Source organism: Oryctolagus cuniculus, chromosome 8 (assembly GCF_964237555.1).
Source record: "Oryctolagus cuniculus chromosome 8, mOryCun1.1, whole genome shotgun sequence".
Classification (NCBI taxonomy): Eukaryota; Metazoa; Chordata; class Mammalia; order Lagomorpha; family Leporidae; genus Oryctolagus; species Oryctolagus cuniculus.
The window spans coordinates 46125114-46142721 of NC_091439.1; the positions used below are offsets into that span (position 1 = coordinate 46125114).

General features: G+C 42.6%; 1 protein-coding gene across 4 annotated transcripts in view; it reads right to left on the reverse strand.

The window, feature by feature from the left end:
- SYNPO2 (synaptopodin 2) overlaps positions 1 to 17608 on the reverse strand; it is a 221038-nt gene that overhangs the window by 22504 nt on the left and 180926 nt on the right. For 2 of the 4 annotated variants that reach the window (XM_070047672.1, XM_002717223.5), the window contains 3 exons: positions 16722 to 16873; positions 12906 to 13708; positions 8475 to 10648 (listed from right to left, as the gene is read on the reverse strand). In XM_070047672.1, the coding sequence (XP_069903773.1) occupies positions 8475 to 10648; positions 12906 to 13708; positions 16722 to 16873 (3129 nt within the window). Of the gene's footprint in view, positions 1 to 729; positions 2650 to 8474; positions 10649 to 12905; positions 13709 to 16721; positions 16874 to 17608 lie in introns of those variants that run through there. The other 2 variants (XM_070047673.1, XM_051819804.2) reach the window with 2 other exon arrangements.

The window sequence follows — 17608 nt, forward strand, 5'->3', positions numbered from 1 at the left end:
TTTCAGCATGTCTTACTCTGAGTTAGAAGGTTCAAAGTCACTTTCGAGCTATTTCACACTTTACTAATTTTGCAGTGTCTGAGAAAGTTAACGCTCGGACTTGGTGTGGCCCTTGATTTGTTCTCCACCATCACTCCCTAATTAGGGGCTCAATGAATTTAAGGCCATGAAGGTCAACAAATACTCATCTAAAGGGTTTTTACATTAATCCACGTGCTCACATCTTTTTTTACCTTCAAGTTAGTGAAGCGGATGTTCAAAACCCTAAGTTTAGAAGGCGTTACACTAGCTCCCCAGGAGATGGGTTCAAAATAACAACGAAACAGAGTTTAAGGGGAAACAAAGATTGGAAAGCACACGATGTGTAAAAATGTCCTTGCTGGGAAGCAGTTGACAGAAATAACTGTTGAGAAATCCTCCAGTGAGGGCACTGTGGGACAGGAAGGGTGTGCTGCCTCCTGCACATCCAGGTGCCTGCTAGCTCCCCAGCTGTAAGACAGCAGTGGAGGCAAGGTCAAGATAGCTGAGAATATGTGCTTCCCTCAGCATTACTCTGTGCGGGCTTATTCTTACCACAATGCCTCAAGTCACTATGGCTTTGTAGCCGGCCAAGCTGAGTGCTAATTGACTGCTTAACAGGAAAGCTGCCTGGATTCCATTTAGTCTGAATGGCATAGAGCCAGGGGAACATTTCCCTTTCTGTAGACTTAAGATTTTGAATAGGGCCGGTGCTGTGGTGCAGCAGGTTAAAGCCCTGGCCTGAAGCGCCGGCATCCCCTATGGGCGCCAGTTCTAGTCCCAGCTGCTCCACTTCCGATCCAGCTCTCTGCTATGGCCTGGGAAAGTAGTAGAAGATGGCCCAAGTGCTTGGGCCCCTGCACCCACGTGGGAGACTTGGAAGAAACTTCTGGCTTCTGGCTTCGGATCAGCACAGCTCCAGCTGTTGTGGCCAACTGGGGAGTGAACCATCAGGTGGAAGATCTCTCTCTGTCTTTACCTCTCTCTGTAACCCTTTCAAATAAATAAAATAAATCTTAAAAAAAAAAAAAAGATTTTGCTTGAGTTTTCTAAGTTCTATTCCTCTCCACTTCCAGACCCTGGATATCACCGATTCATCCTGAAATTTAAAAAAATGAGGGACTTTTGGGAGCTCATTCCAAATCACTGTTAAATTCATCTTTTCAACTTAGAAAATAGATGCTTCCTCAGATCGCTTTCCACTCCAACATGCTGTCAGAGCAAGTGAGTTTACGAGCAATCTTAGGAAAGGGGGGGTCCTTCCTACTGTCACTCAGTGTGGTCAAAGTCATCAACAAAGCAAACACAGAACTCTCGTGGTAGCTCAGTCCGGCAACTCAACAGTGAAGAAGTTTCAGGAAGCGGGATTACAGAGGGTCTAACAAGGCTGGAAACCAGGCGGTACCCTAGGAAGTATGGCTTGGATGTCACACAAAAGTCTAAGCCTAACCTCATCTGCTACTTATATATTGCTTAGTAATTGTTAGGCAAGTAGCTTAGATTCTTTTAACTCTTTATACCTTTCTGTAAAACTGGAGTAATATCTTTCTTTTCAGCATAATTCTGAGAAATGAAATCACAGTGCAAAATTAAAAATGCAGGTTGCAGAGCTGGCGCTGTGGCGTAGTTGGTAATGTCTTGGCTGCTCCACTTCCTATCCATCTCCCTGCTAATGTGCCTGAAAAAGCAAAGGAAGATGACTCAAGTACTTGGACCCCTGTACCCACATGGGAGACATAGATGAAGCTCCTGGCTCCTGGCTTCCTATCTGCCAAGCTTTGGCCATTGCAGCCATTTGGGGCGTGAAGCAGTGGAAGATCTTGCTCTCTTTCAAATAAATAGATAAATATGTATTTAAAACTGCATGTTGCATACTAAATCCAGGGTTCATACTTAATATTGTATGACTGTATGAGCAAGTTATTCAGTGTCATTGTACTTAGAATCCCATTTCTAATCAGGAAAATGGGGATAGTAATGATTCCTATTTCATGAGGACCATTGATAAAAAGCAGTGATCTATGAAAGATACTTTGGCACAATCTGGGGCTAGATTTGAGCTCACTTTAGGTACTTATTATTATGTGAAATATTTAACACAGTTCTCAGCATACAATAGAAAATTAATACAAGAGCTCCCCAAACCCACCTCTTATCTTTTCCTCAGTCCTCGTGAGGTTGCTTGAATTACTGTCACAGCTTCCTTCCCACCCATGTCATCCTGACTTGGACCCAAAAGCTTGGCTCAGGTCTGTTGGATGGCCTTACAAAGAGATTATTCCACTAAATAAAACTACCAAAGATGCCCTGACTTCTAAAATGTATCCGGAAGACAACAAAAAACAATGTGCTTTTTTTTTTTAGGTACTTTCGAGAACATTTTTCTGTTTATTCCTAGAATGTGCATCTCTTGTTTTTAAAATTTCTTTCATGAAGAAACCATTCATTAATAGTTGTTAAAAGGCACAAGAAGTAGGAGCAGTGAACACAGATTTCTCCATGGCCGCTTGAGCACTATTATTTTGAGTATTATTGTCAGGTAGAGGAAGGAGAGTACTCTGGAAGCAGGGTCTTTGTGCTCTTTGGATGAAGGATCTTGAATTTGTTTCATCAGTCATGAAGCACATGTACCTAAGATAAATACATCAAGAATGATAAAAACAGGGGTTGGTGCTGTGGTGTACTGGGCTAAGCCTCTGCCTGCAGCACCTGGCATCCCATATGGGTGCTGGTTGGAGTCCCCTGCTGCTCCACTTTCAATCCAGCTCTCTGCTATGGCCTGGGAAAGCAGTGGAAGATGGCCCAAGTGCTTGGGCCCTTCCACCCACGTGGGAAACCCAAAGGAAGCTCCTGGCTCCTGGCTCAGCTCCAGCCATTGCAGCCATTTGGGGAGTGCACCAGTGGATGAAAGTTCTTTCTCTCTCTCTCTTTCTCCCTCTCTCTGTAACTCTGTCTCTCAAATAAATAAATACACCTTTTTTAAAAAAATACTAATACAAAGGAAATGGTAAGGAGCTTTAAATAAAAAACAAAAACGAGAGGTGGGTATTTGGTCTGTTTGTTAATTTGCCAGTTAAGATGCCAAAGTCCCTTATTAGAGTGTCTTTGTTTGAGTCCTAGTGCAACTCCTGATTCCAGCTTTCTGCTAAAACACATTCTGAAAGGTGGGTGGTTCAAGTAGTTGGGTCCCCACTGCCTACTTGGGAGACCTGGCTTGAGCTTCTTAACTCATGGATTGCTCGGCCAACTCCCAGCCTTTGTGGACATCGCAGGGAGTGAATCAGCAGACGGGAGCTCTCTCTGTCTGCTCTCCTCTCTGCCTTTCAATAAAAACAAAAGAAAACTTGAAAAATTATATATATATCAGTAACCAAAAAATCACTTAACTGTAGAATCCTATATAGGCCTTTCACTTTTTATATTTTAGATGCATTTTATTAGTTGATAAAACATTGATTACATCAAGAAACTGGGAAATGTTTGGCAGGCATCAGTATTTTTAATTAAGTTTCAGTTCAATTGCCTGTGAGTAGTTCTAAAATTTCCAATGCCCAGTGGTAGTTTAGTGTACACATGTGCATACCTAGAAACATTCTATTTTTTAAAAGTTCAGGAATGATCAGCACCTGCTATACCAAGGAAAGGGGGATTGTGATTCATAGGCTCCTGTGGACGGTGGGCTGTCATGGACCTGACAGTCACAGATGACTGACCTCTAATTTCTGTACATATTTTTGAGAACCATAGCAGGATAAACAAGAGACTGACCTCTTCCACCAATTCTGCCTGGAGTTTGGGTCCTGTGGGAATTTGTTAGTTTGCCTGTGGCCCTATGCCAACCCTGGTGGGAAGTCTAGAGAAGAATTCAGTTCTGTTTTTCCCAGAACACTTGTTGATGAACTCAGCAGCACCAAAGTGTCGCATGGGTCTTTGAGTCCCCCCGAGTCCAATGAGACTGGGGACATAAGACCAGCGAGGGTCAGTACCTCTGGGAATACAATGTGGGTTCTTAGAATTTACATCCTTTTCTCATGAACTTATCAAAAAAGTCTAAAAACAAACTCAACAGCCCTGACTTCAGTAGAGAATGAGCACACACCCCACCACTTCCCTTGGGAAGCATTTTAAGCATTTAGCTGTTCAGAAAACACTTCTTTTTGATGATGGTGACTTCAAATATGCTTCCTGCCGAGTTGGTGGTGACTCATCAAACAGCACCACTGATCTCAGGAATTCACTCTTAGAATGTAGGTGCTTACAGGGTCTCTAATTTGTAAGTATATAAAACTATACACAGCAATGAAGGTTTTATTTGGAAGATTAATTCCAAACTGAGGCTGGCACCGCGGCTCACTAGGCTAATCCTCCGCCTTGCGGCGCCAGCACACCGGGTTGTAGTCCTGGTCGGGGCGCTGGATTCTGTCCCGGTTGCCCCTCTTCCAGGCCAGCTCTCTGCTGTGGCCAGGGAGTGCAGTGGAGGATGGCCCAAGTGCTTTGGCCCTGCACCCCATGGGAGACCAGGATAAGTACCTGGCTCCTGGCTTCGGATCAGCGCGGTGCGCTGGCTGCAGCGGCCATTGGAGGGTGAACCAACGGCAGGGGGAGGACCTTTCTCTCTGTCTCTCTCTCTCACTGTCCACTCTGCCTGTCAAAAAATAAAATAAAATAAAAATTCCAGACTGAGACACTTAGCAGCCACGTGTCTTCTGCTCTCAAGTGGCTTCACTGAGAAAGAACCACATAGAAGGCTTGGCATGCCTGGCAGCAGCAAACCAACCTTCAAAGGTCTAACCGCACTGCTGCATTTGGGAAAATCCTCCTTACTCCACCTCACTCCTTTAATGTAGATCAGTAAATGGAAATCAATAGTTTTCCATGTCTCAGATGCGACTCTTGGCACCAGGCTAGAATTCAGGTTGTGTGATATCCCAGCTGTCCCACGAGGCCTGCTTCCTGAAAGTCAGCACTACCCCAGAGCAGTTCAGTGGCCCTGGCTTATTTTAAGGAACTGTTTGTAACTCGGATTGATTTTGCTATGGTTAAAATTGAGTTACTTCTTGTGAAGATTAAATGAAATAGTTAATGCAAAGGCATGATACATGTTACTAACTCATACAAGATGTATTTTGAAATGCAAAGTTTCACATGCTCTAGAGTAACAGCCCACATATGTCTTATAACATATAATCCTATAAGTGTATGCTGTATATGCTATCTACTATCCACATGCAGAAACAATGTATATCTTCTCTCAAAACAGAGTGTGTCTATTATTAAAACGTTAGAAATAAAACCGCAAATAGTCCAAGATTAAAGTGGCAACCTCACCAGTTCTGTGATCCAGTGTGCCCTCCTGTAAGGGGGGTGGTGTGTGTGCTAAACTTGCATTAACCTTTCTTCCTGCTCGAATCTCAAGCATGCATTCTCACTATGGCACACCATCCTCACCAGGAAGAGAGGTTGGAAACATTAATAAGGGGAAAGTCATGGAAAAAGAAATTTGTTTACAAAACTGCATAAAGTCAGTGATTATGATCACACTGTAGTCGATATTTCAGTGCCAGTATAAACCATGCAGTGGAGTCCTTAGGATGATGCCCACAGGGCGTCTAACACAACACAGGCACTCAGTAAATGACTGCTGCCATTATGCTGACAACGAAAACGGACTTCATGGGTGCTTTACATAGAAATAAAGCTAACAAAGGACAGAGGAAGATGCAAGTTGTTAAAAACAAAGCAAAAACTGCCTCTCCAAGTCCCATAACCAGCCAACCAACTACTCAACCAACCATCATTACAACAAAAACCAGCAATGCTCAGACTACAAATGGTGCCTGGAGAGAGGCTGATGCCCTGGGTTCTAACCCTCCCACCTGATACAATGATGTCACTTTCATAGCCTCAACCTGAAATGTGGTACATACAGCTCCCTGGAGGGAAGAGGGAAAGGAAATCTCTCTTACGCCAGGGAACTGCCTTAGTCCTCCCTCCCACTTCCATATGCCTCAGAGGTCAGGCTCTCTGTTGTGGATATTGTTTTAGAGTTTTCTCTTCTATAAAGAGGGATTACATGGTCCAAGATGAGACCTATACTACCAGTTCCCAGTTGAGGTTGTACATGCTTTGACCGCATGCCTGGCATGTCTCTAAGAAGCTTTTTGGAAACCCAAACAGTGCCAGGATGACTGGAAGACACATTCATGTTAACTGTGTCTTTAGTCATCAACTCCAAATAGGGACTCTGCTAAGACTGCCACCTGTCCAACAGGAAATGGACTGAAAACACTTCTCATTCCTGCATACCGCAAACCACTGGACAACTGGGAATATTTCTAGGTCATTACCATCCTAGCATACTTTGAATGGATGGTCTTAAATTGACTACCTGTGTGTTCCATGCCTTTCCTCTAGCATATGCTGTTCTTTAAATGCTATGTTAAGAATGCAACATTATGAAAATTATCTCCCTTCCTGTTTCACCTTAAAAAGACTTTTTTTAGTTAAAAAAATACAAAATCCACAGCACTCAACAGACTTCCTTTGCAGAAAATAAATAATACAAACAATTGTGTTATATGATAAAAAGAACACTTTTTCCTTTATCCTCTATTGATCTTCTTAACTGATTTCCCAAAAAGGCAAATAAAAGATGGAACTACAGCCTGTGTTTGTAACCTACTGGTAAACTGCCACCAAAGACAATGGAACATTTTCCAGAGAAAAAGCAGAAGAATCAGCTCCATCATTCCTCCTCTTAGTGTGTTGTGTTTTAGAAATACCTAAAGCCTGCAGTTTTATAATGTATAGAGACACGGGTACACTTGAAAAAGGAAATTCAGATGTTACGAAAAATGACTTAGAACAGGTCATATAAAGAAAACTTTTTTTTAAAATACACACATTGAACAGAGAAAGAAGAAAGTAATATTTTAATAGGGTAGTGAAAAATATAGCAGATTGACAGTGTCAGCAGAAAAAGAACAGGATTACAGATATTTTCAGAGGATTAAATGGTACCATGTACCCTCAAACCAGGCAAGTTTTTATGCGAAGTCTGTAAATGTATCTCCTGCTTAGAGTAGACGGTATTCTTTGGAACTGCCCTAAGTGCTTTATAGTTCTCTACATTAATTCCTGTTGAATATTTTCCATGGTTGGTCAGACTCAGACTTAAAATAGAAATGAGAAAGGTCTTCAGGTTTGCTTTCAGTAACACTATTAACTTCATAGCCAGTTGGATGATGACATGCTGTATGACCAATCCAAATATACAAGGTAACCTTGCCTGGATTATCCTGGTCCATCAAATAATAAAGTGAAGGTGCGAGAATAGAAATGGCAAGGAACAGTGGGAGAAGCAGCTGTCAAGAAGCAAAACGAACACAGGAAGAAAATCTGTGAGGTCACTCAGACACGGTGCTACTGACCGTGTGTTCTCACCCTACAGTCTCCATGCACACGGGCTCCTCATGCTTCACCATCAGCCTCTGCAGTCAGGAACCCTTCAGGTCCCAATCGTGTGGCTTCCCAAGGGAAAATGACAGCCAGCCATTCACAGCTCTTTGAGCTTCCTTCTTTGACTATGTGACTTTGTTATCCTGTACTTTACCAGTTGCCTCGGCTGCGGAAAACAAACTGATGCTTTCATGGGCAACTGGAGATGCACTCACTGAGTTCCTTAAGTAACAGGGGAAGAAAGATGGGACTCGATCTCCGGAGACAAGGATCCTCTTGCCCTATCCCATTTACTTCAAATAGGTCTTCTGAAATGAGTTAACAGGCGTGAAAACACTGGGCTCTTTAGAGAGCCTAACATGTCATGAGTGCTTAGTAATGACCAAGACCCTCTTTCTTACTCACCACCCGCTAAACTACGTGCATCCCCACAATCCCCAGAGGCTCTCCTCTGTGACATCAAACAGGTGGCCGAGGTTGCCAGACCAGAGCTGACCCCTGTCCTCTACAGATTTCCCACTCCCATAACACTAGCAATAGAAAAAGAAAGTCTCAGTAAATACATGTCCTATTTTCACTACGTTTGAACCTTTTCACCATAGGCTCACAGCAGTTCTGTTACATAAAGGCCGTGTTCCAATGTCTGATAACACTGATCACTGTCTGTCAAGTGGCTAACGCATAAGTCCTAAGTATCCTGCTTACTTAACATATGGCACATGTCTATTTTGGGGTGCTCCCAGATTTTTTTAAGTGTGCAAAGTAGATATATGTGTGTGTGCGTGCGTTAAGTCAATCTGAGTTGGATTTTTGACTCATTACAAATATTATACTCCTTGGACCCAGATTGGGAGGTGACATATCTGAAATTAAGTAAGTTGAGGACTTGCTTGGCATTCTCAGGGATTCAGGTAACACTGCAAACAATTCATTTCAAGCAAAGTGGACACTCAGCTTCAGCTACAAGATTACTCTTCCACAATGGATGGTTTCCACACCTGGACTGTGACACCACTTTTCTTGGCTGAGAACTTCGGCCTCGGCGCCACAAAATAAGATGAGGAGGCTGATCCTTGCTTTGGAGAAGTGGGGACGCCCACGGGCACGGGGGATGCGCTGACTGGTGAGCTGGCCTCTGCAAAGTAGGGAGGCTGAGAGGTATAGGCTGGCACTGAGTACACTGAGGAAGCCTGCACATTTGTGGGTGAGCCAACATTCACTGGTCGGGGAGGAAGAGCTTGCTTTATGGCCGGGTTGGAGTTGACCTTGGCTGATGCCTTCTGGGGGAGGCCATCCTTTGCATCGGGAGGTTGGAAAGTAAACAAGGATGCATTGAGCTGATATGGTTGGTGCTTCATGACATCCAGAGCATTGAGGGGTTTCTTGCCCTTTTTCTTGCTCACTTTAGAGGCTTGTGGGGCTGATGGCTGAGACTTGACAGCAGCCGGTGGGTAGGAGGGGGAGTGGATAGGATTGTAGGCCACAGGAGGAGGGGCTCGGACATTGGAGGAGTACTTCCAACTGGCTGGAAGAGATGGAGTGGGAGACTGAGCTCGGGCAGCATGGGCTTGCACTGTGTCTGAATCAACCACATACTTCTCCATTCTTGACTGCCTTTTGGCGAAGAGCTGGGCTCCTTTCCCACTCATTCCAGGAAGCTCATTGGATGGTCCCACTGCACCTGCATGGGCATTCACTGTTGGTGTGGGAGCTGCTGGCTTCGGTGTATAATGCTGACTGGCTACTGCTGCTTGTGGTCCTTTGAAGGGACCAGATAGGTTCAGTGCACTCGCAGGCCGGGCAGGATAAGCAGGCTGAGCTATTTTGATGGAGGAAACCATCGGGCCCTGCGATGCACTTGACATAGGGAAGGCAGGAGGTTGGGCTGGAGTCACCCCTGGAGACCAGACAGGAGAAACAGGAGTGACAGGCTGGGAGGAGGAGGACTTGACTGCAGGTTTTGGAGCAACAGGAGGTGGGGTCTTTTGCTTAGCAGAGGAGCTTTGCATGAAGTTGCAAGCTTCTGCCCCTAGGCTGAGATAGTCTTCTTCAGGTCCGGAATCGCCTCCAGTGCCCCGTTTGCCTTCTGAATTTTGAAGAAGGGACAGGAGTTCAGGATTCGGGCTGACTTTGGGCTCCTTAAAAGTAAACATGGGTTTTGTTGTGCTTCTCCTCTTGGCTTCCTGCAATATTCCTGTTCTTTTCGCTGGCACTGCGATCCTCTCATCCCGGGAAGCTATTCGCTCAGATGAATCGTAAAAGGCTGTATGGGACCACGGAGCAGGCTGCGGCCATGGCGGGGGCTGTGCGGGGCCAGCAGTCGGACTTGACACCCCTCTGGAGAAGGCTTCAGGTGGAGGAGTGACCGCAGAATAGGGTGGTGGCGCAGGAAAGTCGGAGATGGGACTTGTCATGTTGCGGGTTGGAGAGAAGGGGGTTGCTGGCTGGTTCACAGACCCTGGGAAGGGCTTGGCTGTTCTGTTCATCGGGTTCATCCTCTGCGCCTCTGCCGTCTCAGACACCCCACTGAAGCCATTCTGCTGCGGCACATGGCCGGGACCAGGGCCCATCTGGATGTAGCTCCTGCTCACAGAGCTCTGCACCCTCACGGATTCCTCTTCCTTTCTTTGGTAAGAAGTCGTGGTTCTCAGGCCATCCGTCTGGGCAGCATCTGGTTCTCTGCCTGGCATTCCGCTCACCCTCTCCTCTTCTTTCTGGGCTGTGATCTGATCCATTCTCTCCCTCCTCTTGGCAAACATGAGGGCTCCCTTTCCCGTCGTGTCTGGCAACATCTCCATCTTGTCGTCTCTGTTCAGTTTCTTTTCAAAGTCCACCAGTCCAGAATCCCAGTCAAAGTTCACAACTTGTGTGTTGTCGTCAACGTCAGAGAGTAACTCTTCATCCACCTCCGACTCGCTAGTGCCCAGAAATGCAACTTCACAAGTCTCCTCCCTGTCCCCTTCTTCCTCCTCCTCGTCTGCCTCTCGCTCAAGCTCGCCAGTACCGTAGCTGACTAGTGTGTATTTCCTGGCCCTCCGCCGGCGCTTCTTAAACATCAACACCCCCTTGGAGTTGGGGTTGGGGGCATCTGTTAGAAGAAGGGCAATGCTTTTGCATTTAGATTTGGCTTCTTTCACCTGCTTTTCTGACAGGCTTTCACTCCTCCTGAGCCCTAGGGAAAGAATAGAAACAGTAGTCAGTTGATGAGCTCAAGGCAGATTCCTCAGCAACCCAGAATCTGACTCCCATTGGGGAAAAGGAGCATGGGAAAAATTCTAGCAATTGGACTGAATTTTGAAGAAGCGCATACTTCTACAATAATATACAATCAGCCCTCTGTTCCATTTGCTTATATAAATATATTTTTATCTATGCTGATTACAATAGACGTTTCGTACCTTTGTTTCTCCATGGGTCCTTATGCTTCCACAGTAAAATTGGCTAGTAAATGCCAATTAGTAGTATAAATTAAAACTTTAAAGGGCATAATTTAAGAAAATGATTTTTAAAAAACATGACAAGACATTCTTTGTACTTCCATATTTAAAAAATAAAATGTCAATATAAAATTGTTTCCAAGCATTCTAAAAAGGGGAGAAGGTGTCTCAACAAAAATTTTTAAATCTTTCAAAATGTAAAGAATTTAGATATTTGGGGTTTCTTCCTCTTTTTCTTTAAATTTTGACAACCATCTCAAATTTTTCCATTTATAGCTATAGAATTAATATCAACTCAAAACACTGAACTAATAATTTATTGAGTAACTATTTATAATTCAGAAAACTAGATCATTGTGAGTACATGTAATCAACTTTAGGTACAAAGTTGTCCAGATAAATTTGCTCATAAATATATTGCTTTTTTGGAAATATAATACTCTATTAATTGCAGCAAGAATAAGTGTAAATCTTGGGGGAAATGTTTAAATTACATGACTTGGACCCTTTTTTAGAGTGTATAAAGAATGATACAGGAAAAATTATATTTAAAATTTTTATTAAAAATAACTTGATGACTAATTAATTTATATCAGCAGTTAATCATAATCATGTTTTCAGTGAATCACAAAGTTTTTAATTCCTCAAAGCAGCTAAATGCAAATCCCATAAAAAAATTAGAATACTTTATACTAGCTATTTTGGTCACTGGAAAAAGCATCACATTTAATGGTTAATGAAAAAAAATCTGATGAAATAATTGAGTAATGAAATTATAGCTATTCACTGGTGATCAAGTTTTATAGAGAAAAAATAGTTCAGAATGTGGTCACTACTAAATGTGACTCCTTTTTTGACTAGTGTTATACAACTTATTATTAAACTGACAGCCACAGTTGTTGCTAACTTCAGTGCCAACACGTAAAGTATGTGAATGCCGTCTTAATACTCCTGTTCAATATGCTATAAATGTGAAGATGGCACACAGACGCTTAAAGTATAAGGGATGATTAACAGCACTTGCCAATAAGGCTACAAATGGCTATGCTAAAAATAAGCTTTGAAAGGAATAACAATAGTTTAGAAAACTTAGGATATGACTTTGAATAATGGAGTTCACAGTTCCTGAGAATCATTCACACAGTCAAGTGCCTTTTCCAGTCAGCCTTTATATCCTCAAATGAAATTCCCAAATTTGTAAAATATATATATTTATATACATATTTGCATAATATAAATACGAAAGAAAACCACAAAAGTCGTAATACCCAACTGCAATTCTTATTCACCTTCTCTTTTCTGTGCACACTTCTCTGAATAAAACCAAAATGCTGTTCAGAGCCTTGAATGTAAGTTTATTTTCTGTTGGGGGACACCGAGATGCGTCCCTGTGGCCCGGAAGGCAGACTTCTGTGTCTAGAAGGTGGATGAAACACTTGCCGTCTAGTGAAGACTGGCAAAACGGAGGGGATCATGTAACTGCTCAGCCTGACACGTGTCCTTGTCTGTCAAACGCACTTCTGCAAGCATCATCAAGCTGCAGAACGACTTTTTTCAAAAGGAGGATCTGCTTTTAATATTAGCGGTGGAGCCTGTATTTTAAAGACAGCTCTTTAAACTCAGACACCACGTGATCTCCCACAACACTCTCTTATGCTATGGCAGCATGAAATAGTACAGCATTGGGAGACAAATTGAAAAGACACTCTGACAGCATTATTTTCTTGGACTGTGCCTGTATCTTTGTAATGAAAAAGAAATTCATGAAAAATCTTTATATCTGCTATGAAGTTCAAACACACTGCTTCCCAGGCAGAATTTGTGAAGTATACTTAACAATTTCACAATTGTTATTTTGTGCATTAATCACTTTTTTAAAAAAAATGCAATGGGAGACATAAAAGTCAGCTTTTATACAAGCAAGTGTCATGCAGGCAAAGCAGCAGCAAAACGCCCTACCCTCCCGAGCCCCTGCTGACAGCCCGGACTTACGCGCGTGCCTTGCTCTGTGCTTGTGAGGTCGGCTGTGATCCTTTTCCGAGCGCGCAGCGTCTCCCTGCTCTGTGCCTTCTGATGAGACGGCAAAGGATACCAGAGAAGGAGGTGCTTCTGACTGCCCTCCTTCCACTGGGGAATCCACACACCCCTTCCCTGGCTGAAGCCTGCACCCTTCCGTCTTCTGCCTGTCAGAGCAGTCGAGGATCACTTCCACTCGGGGCAGCCCCGCGTCTCCTGCTCCACTTCCCTGGGTCACTCGCAGCTCGCTGCCACTGGAGATCTGGATTATCTTGCTGGACCTCAGAGAAGGGTCTGGCTTCTCATAAGTAGCGACTGAATTTATGTGGATAATCTTGTCGTGCTGTGAAGTAGGGTGTGGGTCAGGAGACTTAGATTTTTCAGCTCCCAAGAGAGCCAGCACGGGGCCCTCGGATCTCTGCTGTGAAAGGGACAGTTGTAGCTCCACCACAGGGCTTGGCTGCCCAGCGCCTGCTCCTTCCCGGAGGATAATTTCTTCTGCCAAGTCTCCCCCTTGGGAGTCAAGCACTCGGGGGGCCCCGCGGTAGCTGAGGCCTGTTTCTTCTTCAGAGTTCCCTGAACAACCGGGACCACTTCTTTGGTCCTCAGCTGGGTTAACTGCCACCTTGGCTGGTACCACGAAGAGCTCTCTGTGCTGGGTGTTTGTGGCTGGGCGAATCTGGAGAGTGGTGCTTTCCACATACTCCTCTTGTGTGAGATGCTCATGGCTTTTGTTTTCGGTTTCAGAGCTCAAAGCCTCACTCATCCCACTGGATGGTCTGCACACAGAAAAACAAATCCAGGCAGTTAAACTGGAGCATGCTACACCTGCCACACAACTTTTTGACATTCATGATGTCTAAGCCGTGTGTGGTACAATCAAGATATTCCCTCCAAAATGTCAACAGCCACATGTTTAAAAACTAAAATTGGCAACATATTCATATTGTTATTTAAAGAATGTCCATATATGCTTTTGGGGCAGCACAACAAAAGGCTTACAAAAGATTTTGAAACCTAAATCCATCTTAAATTCAGCTTTTGTTTTGAAAAGTACACGCTGTAATTACATGGATGCCTACGATCTGTAATAATTTGGGTATTTCCAAATAACCATGTTTGCTATCATGTGACAAAACGTTTCAATGTCTAGACATCACAAAGTCACATAAACATATCTAGCAGCTTCATGTCAATCTTGAATTACAGATGATTCAGGTTACCCCTCTGGAGGCTGTGTTTTCTTGAAAGGAATGAAATGCAAGCTGTGTTTTAAGCTCTGGTGAGAATGTGTTTTGTAATAATGGACCCCAGCCCGGTGTTCTTGTGTAAAGAGAAATCCTTTCCATGCTGCAGTGAATCATGAAGTCATGGAGTATTTATAATTTGAGATGTCTCCCCTTCTCCCAGCTGAACCTGCCTCTTGCAGCATTTTCCTTTTGGAATCTTGGAAGTCATACTGCTCCTTTATCTCTCAACCAGGGACCCCAGAGCTGTTGGCCACAGCCTTTTGATTTTTGACCTTTACCATTCCCAGCTGGCTGTGCAAATCTGGGTCTGTGACAAGAAGTCATGTCAATTTAGAATTGAACAACATCTCTAAACCTCTAAACTCTACATGCTTTCAGAAGAGAAGCGCCATTCATAGAACAGCATAGAATCGTTACAGGGCTTTTTAAAAAAAGGTTTTTTTTTTTTTTTTTTTTTTTTTTTAAGCAGAAATGGCTATCTCCTCCTTCAAAATGCACCCTGACTCATGCAGAGAACATCCACTGAAGGACGTGTGCTCCTACTTCTTTCTACCGTATAATTCATGCCATAGTAAAATTTCAGACGAAGGTCCCAAATATTTACTTGTAACTTGGCTTTTGACTACATTAACAAAACAAACAAAAATAAACAAATTGCTGTTTTATTCATGCAAGTAACCTGAAAATCTTTTTGATAAAATCGTATTTATAAAAACATTATGATATAGTATTTAAAAACATAATGACAGCAAATTAGATCATTCTGATATAGGAAATGATGAATATATGCTAGGAAATTGAGTTTGAAGGTATCAAAAGGTCAGAGAGTTTTAATTTACAAAGCCTTGGGATTGAAGCAGATTAAATCACTTTGAGTTATGTTAGCAGTCAATTGTGAAGCTGAGAAGAGACTGGAATACAGGCAAATGGGCCAGAAAAACATTAACATTTATCAATAGATAAAACATAATGTATATACGTGGATAAAAATCATGAAAGCAGGACAGAGCAGTAAGAGAGACAGAGAGACAGAAAGAGAGAGATTAAAGCTGTATACCTCAAAGCATTTTCCTTGTCTATTTGGGTACTCAATTCCACAACTAATGTGTTCTAATTATATAATCATTTATTTTTATCTTATTTTAATACAATTTAAGATAACAGAGACCTAACCTGAAAGGAGCTTTAACAAATAATAATCTAGACAACAGTCCAAGGAAAGTAAAACATCTGTCCTCTAGTGATAGCTGATGGGAATAGGAGTAGGAGAAATAGTTAGTTGCAGAAACCATATTCAGGCACCCAGAGCGGTGGTGATGGTGGTGACGACAATGCTGCTGCTGCTGTGGCCACAGGACTCATTTTAATTTGGGATTCTGTTATGAATCCCATCAAGTAATTAGATATTTTGTAAAAAGTCAACATACTCAAGAGAAAATAGTAAAAAGCATGATTCCAGTTATTAAAAGCAGCAGAGAACTAGTCACCAGCCTATTTCTGAGAGTAAATATGTACCTAAGATTCAGCTTTAAACTTGCAAGGATTTTCCCCCATGATAGCCATCAGAATCAAAACAAGGATCAGCAGGGGAAGTCCCAGATGACAAAGGTATTTCAGTGAACTTGACCTCATTACGTCACTAAAGACACTAAGAAGTAAATAAATTAGAAAAGATGTTTTACCCCATTTTGGAAATGATTACACATTCCCGAAGAAGGACATTTTCAAATACCTCATAGGCTTGTTCCTGTTAATGGCAAACATTGTAACTACACTTGGCAATATTCCTATTTTGGCCTAGTGATAAAATGCTAACATCCCACATCGAAATGCTTGAGTTCAATTCCCAGCTCCTGCTCCTCACTCTTGCTTCCTGCTAAATGCACACCCTGGGAGGCAGTAATGCAGGCTCGGACACTGGGTCCCTACCACCCACAATGAAGACCTGGATTGAGTTTCCAGCTTCTGACTTCAGCCTCAGCCCTGCTTCAGCTGTTGTGGACTTCTGGGGAGTGAACCAGAAGATCAGGGCTTGTTCTTTCTTTCTCTCTCAATTAAATAAATATTTTGTTAAATAATAGAAAAAAGGCAAGCAGCTTTACAAACAAGTGGGATCCAACAGCCTTACACATTGGGCTTGATGAATAAATACTGAGATGAGAAATACCAAGAATAATGCTAGATTTCCTCTGCTGTCACAGATTTCAGCCACCACTTTAATTCATCTGGGAATCATAATTGAGTGATCTTGACCCACGGCAAAATTCTGACCCCTGTAAGGCTCACTTCACTGAGTCTTGTAAGGAGACTGAGTACTCTAAAATGCATAAGATTTTAAAGTTAATTCTCAATTAACCAAAAAGTTCAATAGAAGAGAATGGCTCATTTTTCATGCACTTGAGTGTTTCTGTTAAAACATACTGACTTTCTACAAAACACCACCAATTTCCCCTTAAAGGACAAATATCACATAGTATGCACTAGAAGTTATTGTTTCTATCCACTAACAAGAAAAAAATATATGCCAACGACTCTGTTGTACCTTTTGATGAGCATTTGGAGAGAGTCTGTTATACTTTCCATGAGTTTGATGACTTCAGGATAGGTGAGATCTGCGCAAGGGTTGCCATTGATAGAAACCACTTCATCCCCTTCACACAGCCCAGACCCAGAGGCTTTGCTCTGGCTTCGAATCTGAAGGAAAAAAGGAGGCAGAGTTAAATCATACAGCTTCTGAAATCCATCCCACCATTCCCGAGAAACAGGATCTGCAAACTTTAAAACAAACCCCGACTTTTATTCACCTGTTAACCTACAAGACCATCTTAGACACTTCTCCCCAAGCCCCTGCAACCAAACACACACAAAATTCATTATGTACCAAAATGTCAATATTTAAGTCAAGACATTGCACATAGATAGATGCAAACAAAGGAAACTAAGTCAATTTAAAGGAACCAAAAATAAAGCATAGGGAAGCTTAGGGAAAGACATGAGATGTTTGATTATACATTTAAAATAATTATTCCACATTGTGAAGTTTTATCCCAGTCAGAAAGTGACTTCTCTCATTACCAAGAATTCAGAAAGTCCCTTGCATTGCCGAGAAAGGTGAAGCACTGTAACAGTAAGGAGATGCAGACAGGAGAACTATCCCAGTTCCCTGAGAAAATCAGGTAGCCAGGATGGTAGGGAGTATGACAAAGAGAGAAATCCTTGCTTGAAATCAACTACTTAAGACATGGTACCAAGCAAACTTCAACAAAAAAGACAGATGAAGATTACTATGCAAAAAATAAAAATAGGCTTGCTGTAAGGACTGCATCATACTCTAGTACAGAATGACGTAGAACAACAAATGAATAAAAACCTAAATGAGGACTGTATACCATGGGAGATGAGAAATTCAGTGGAGTAGAATAATGGCAG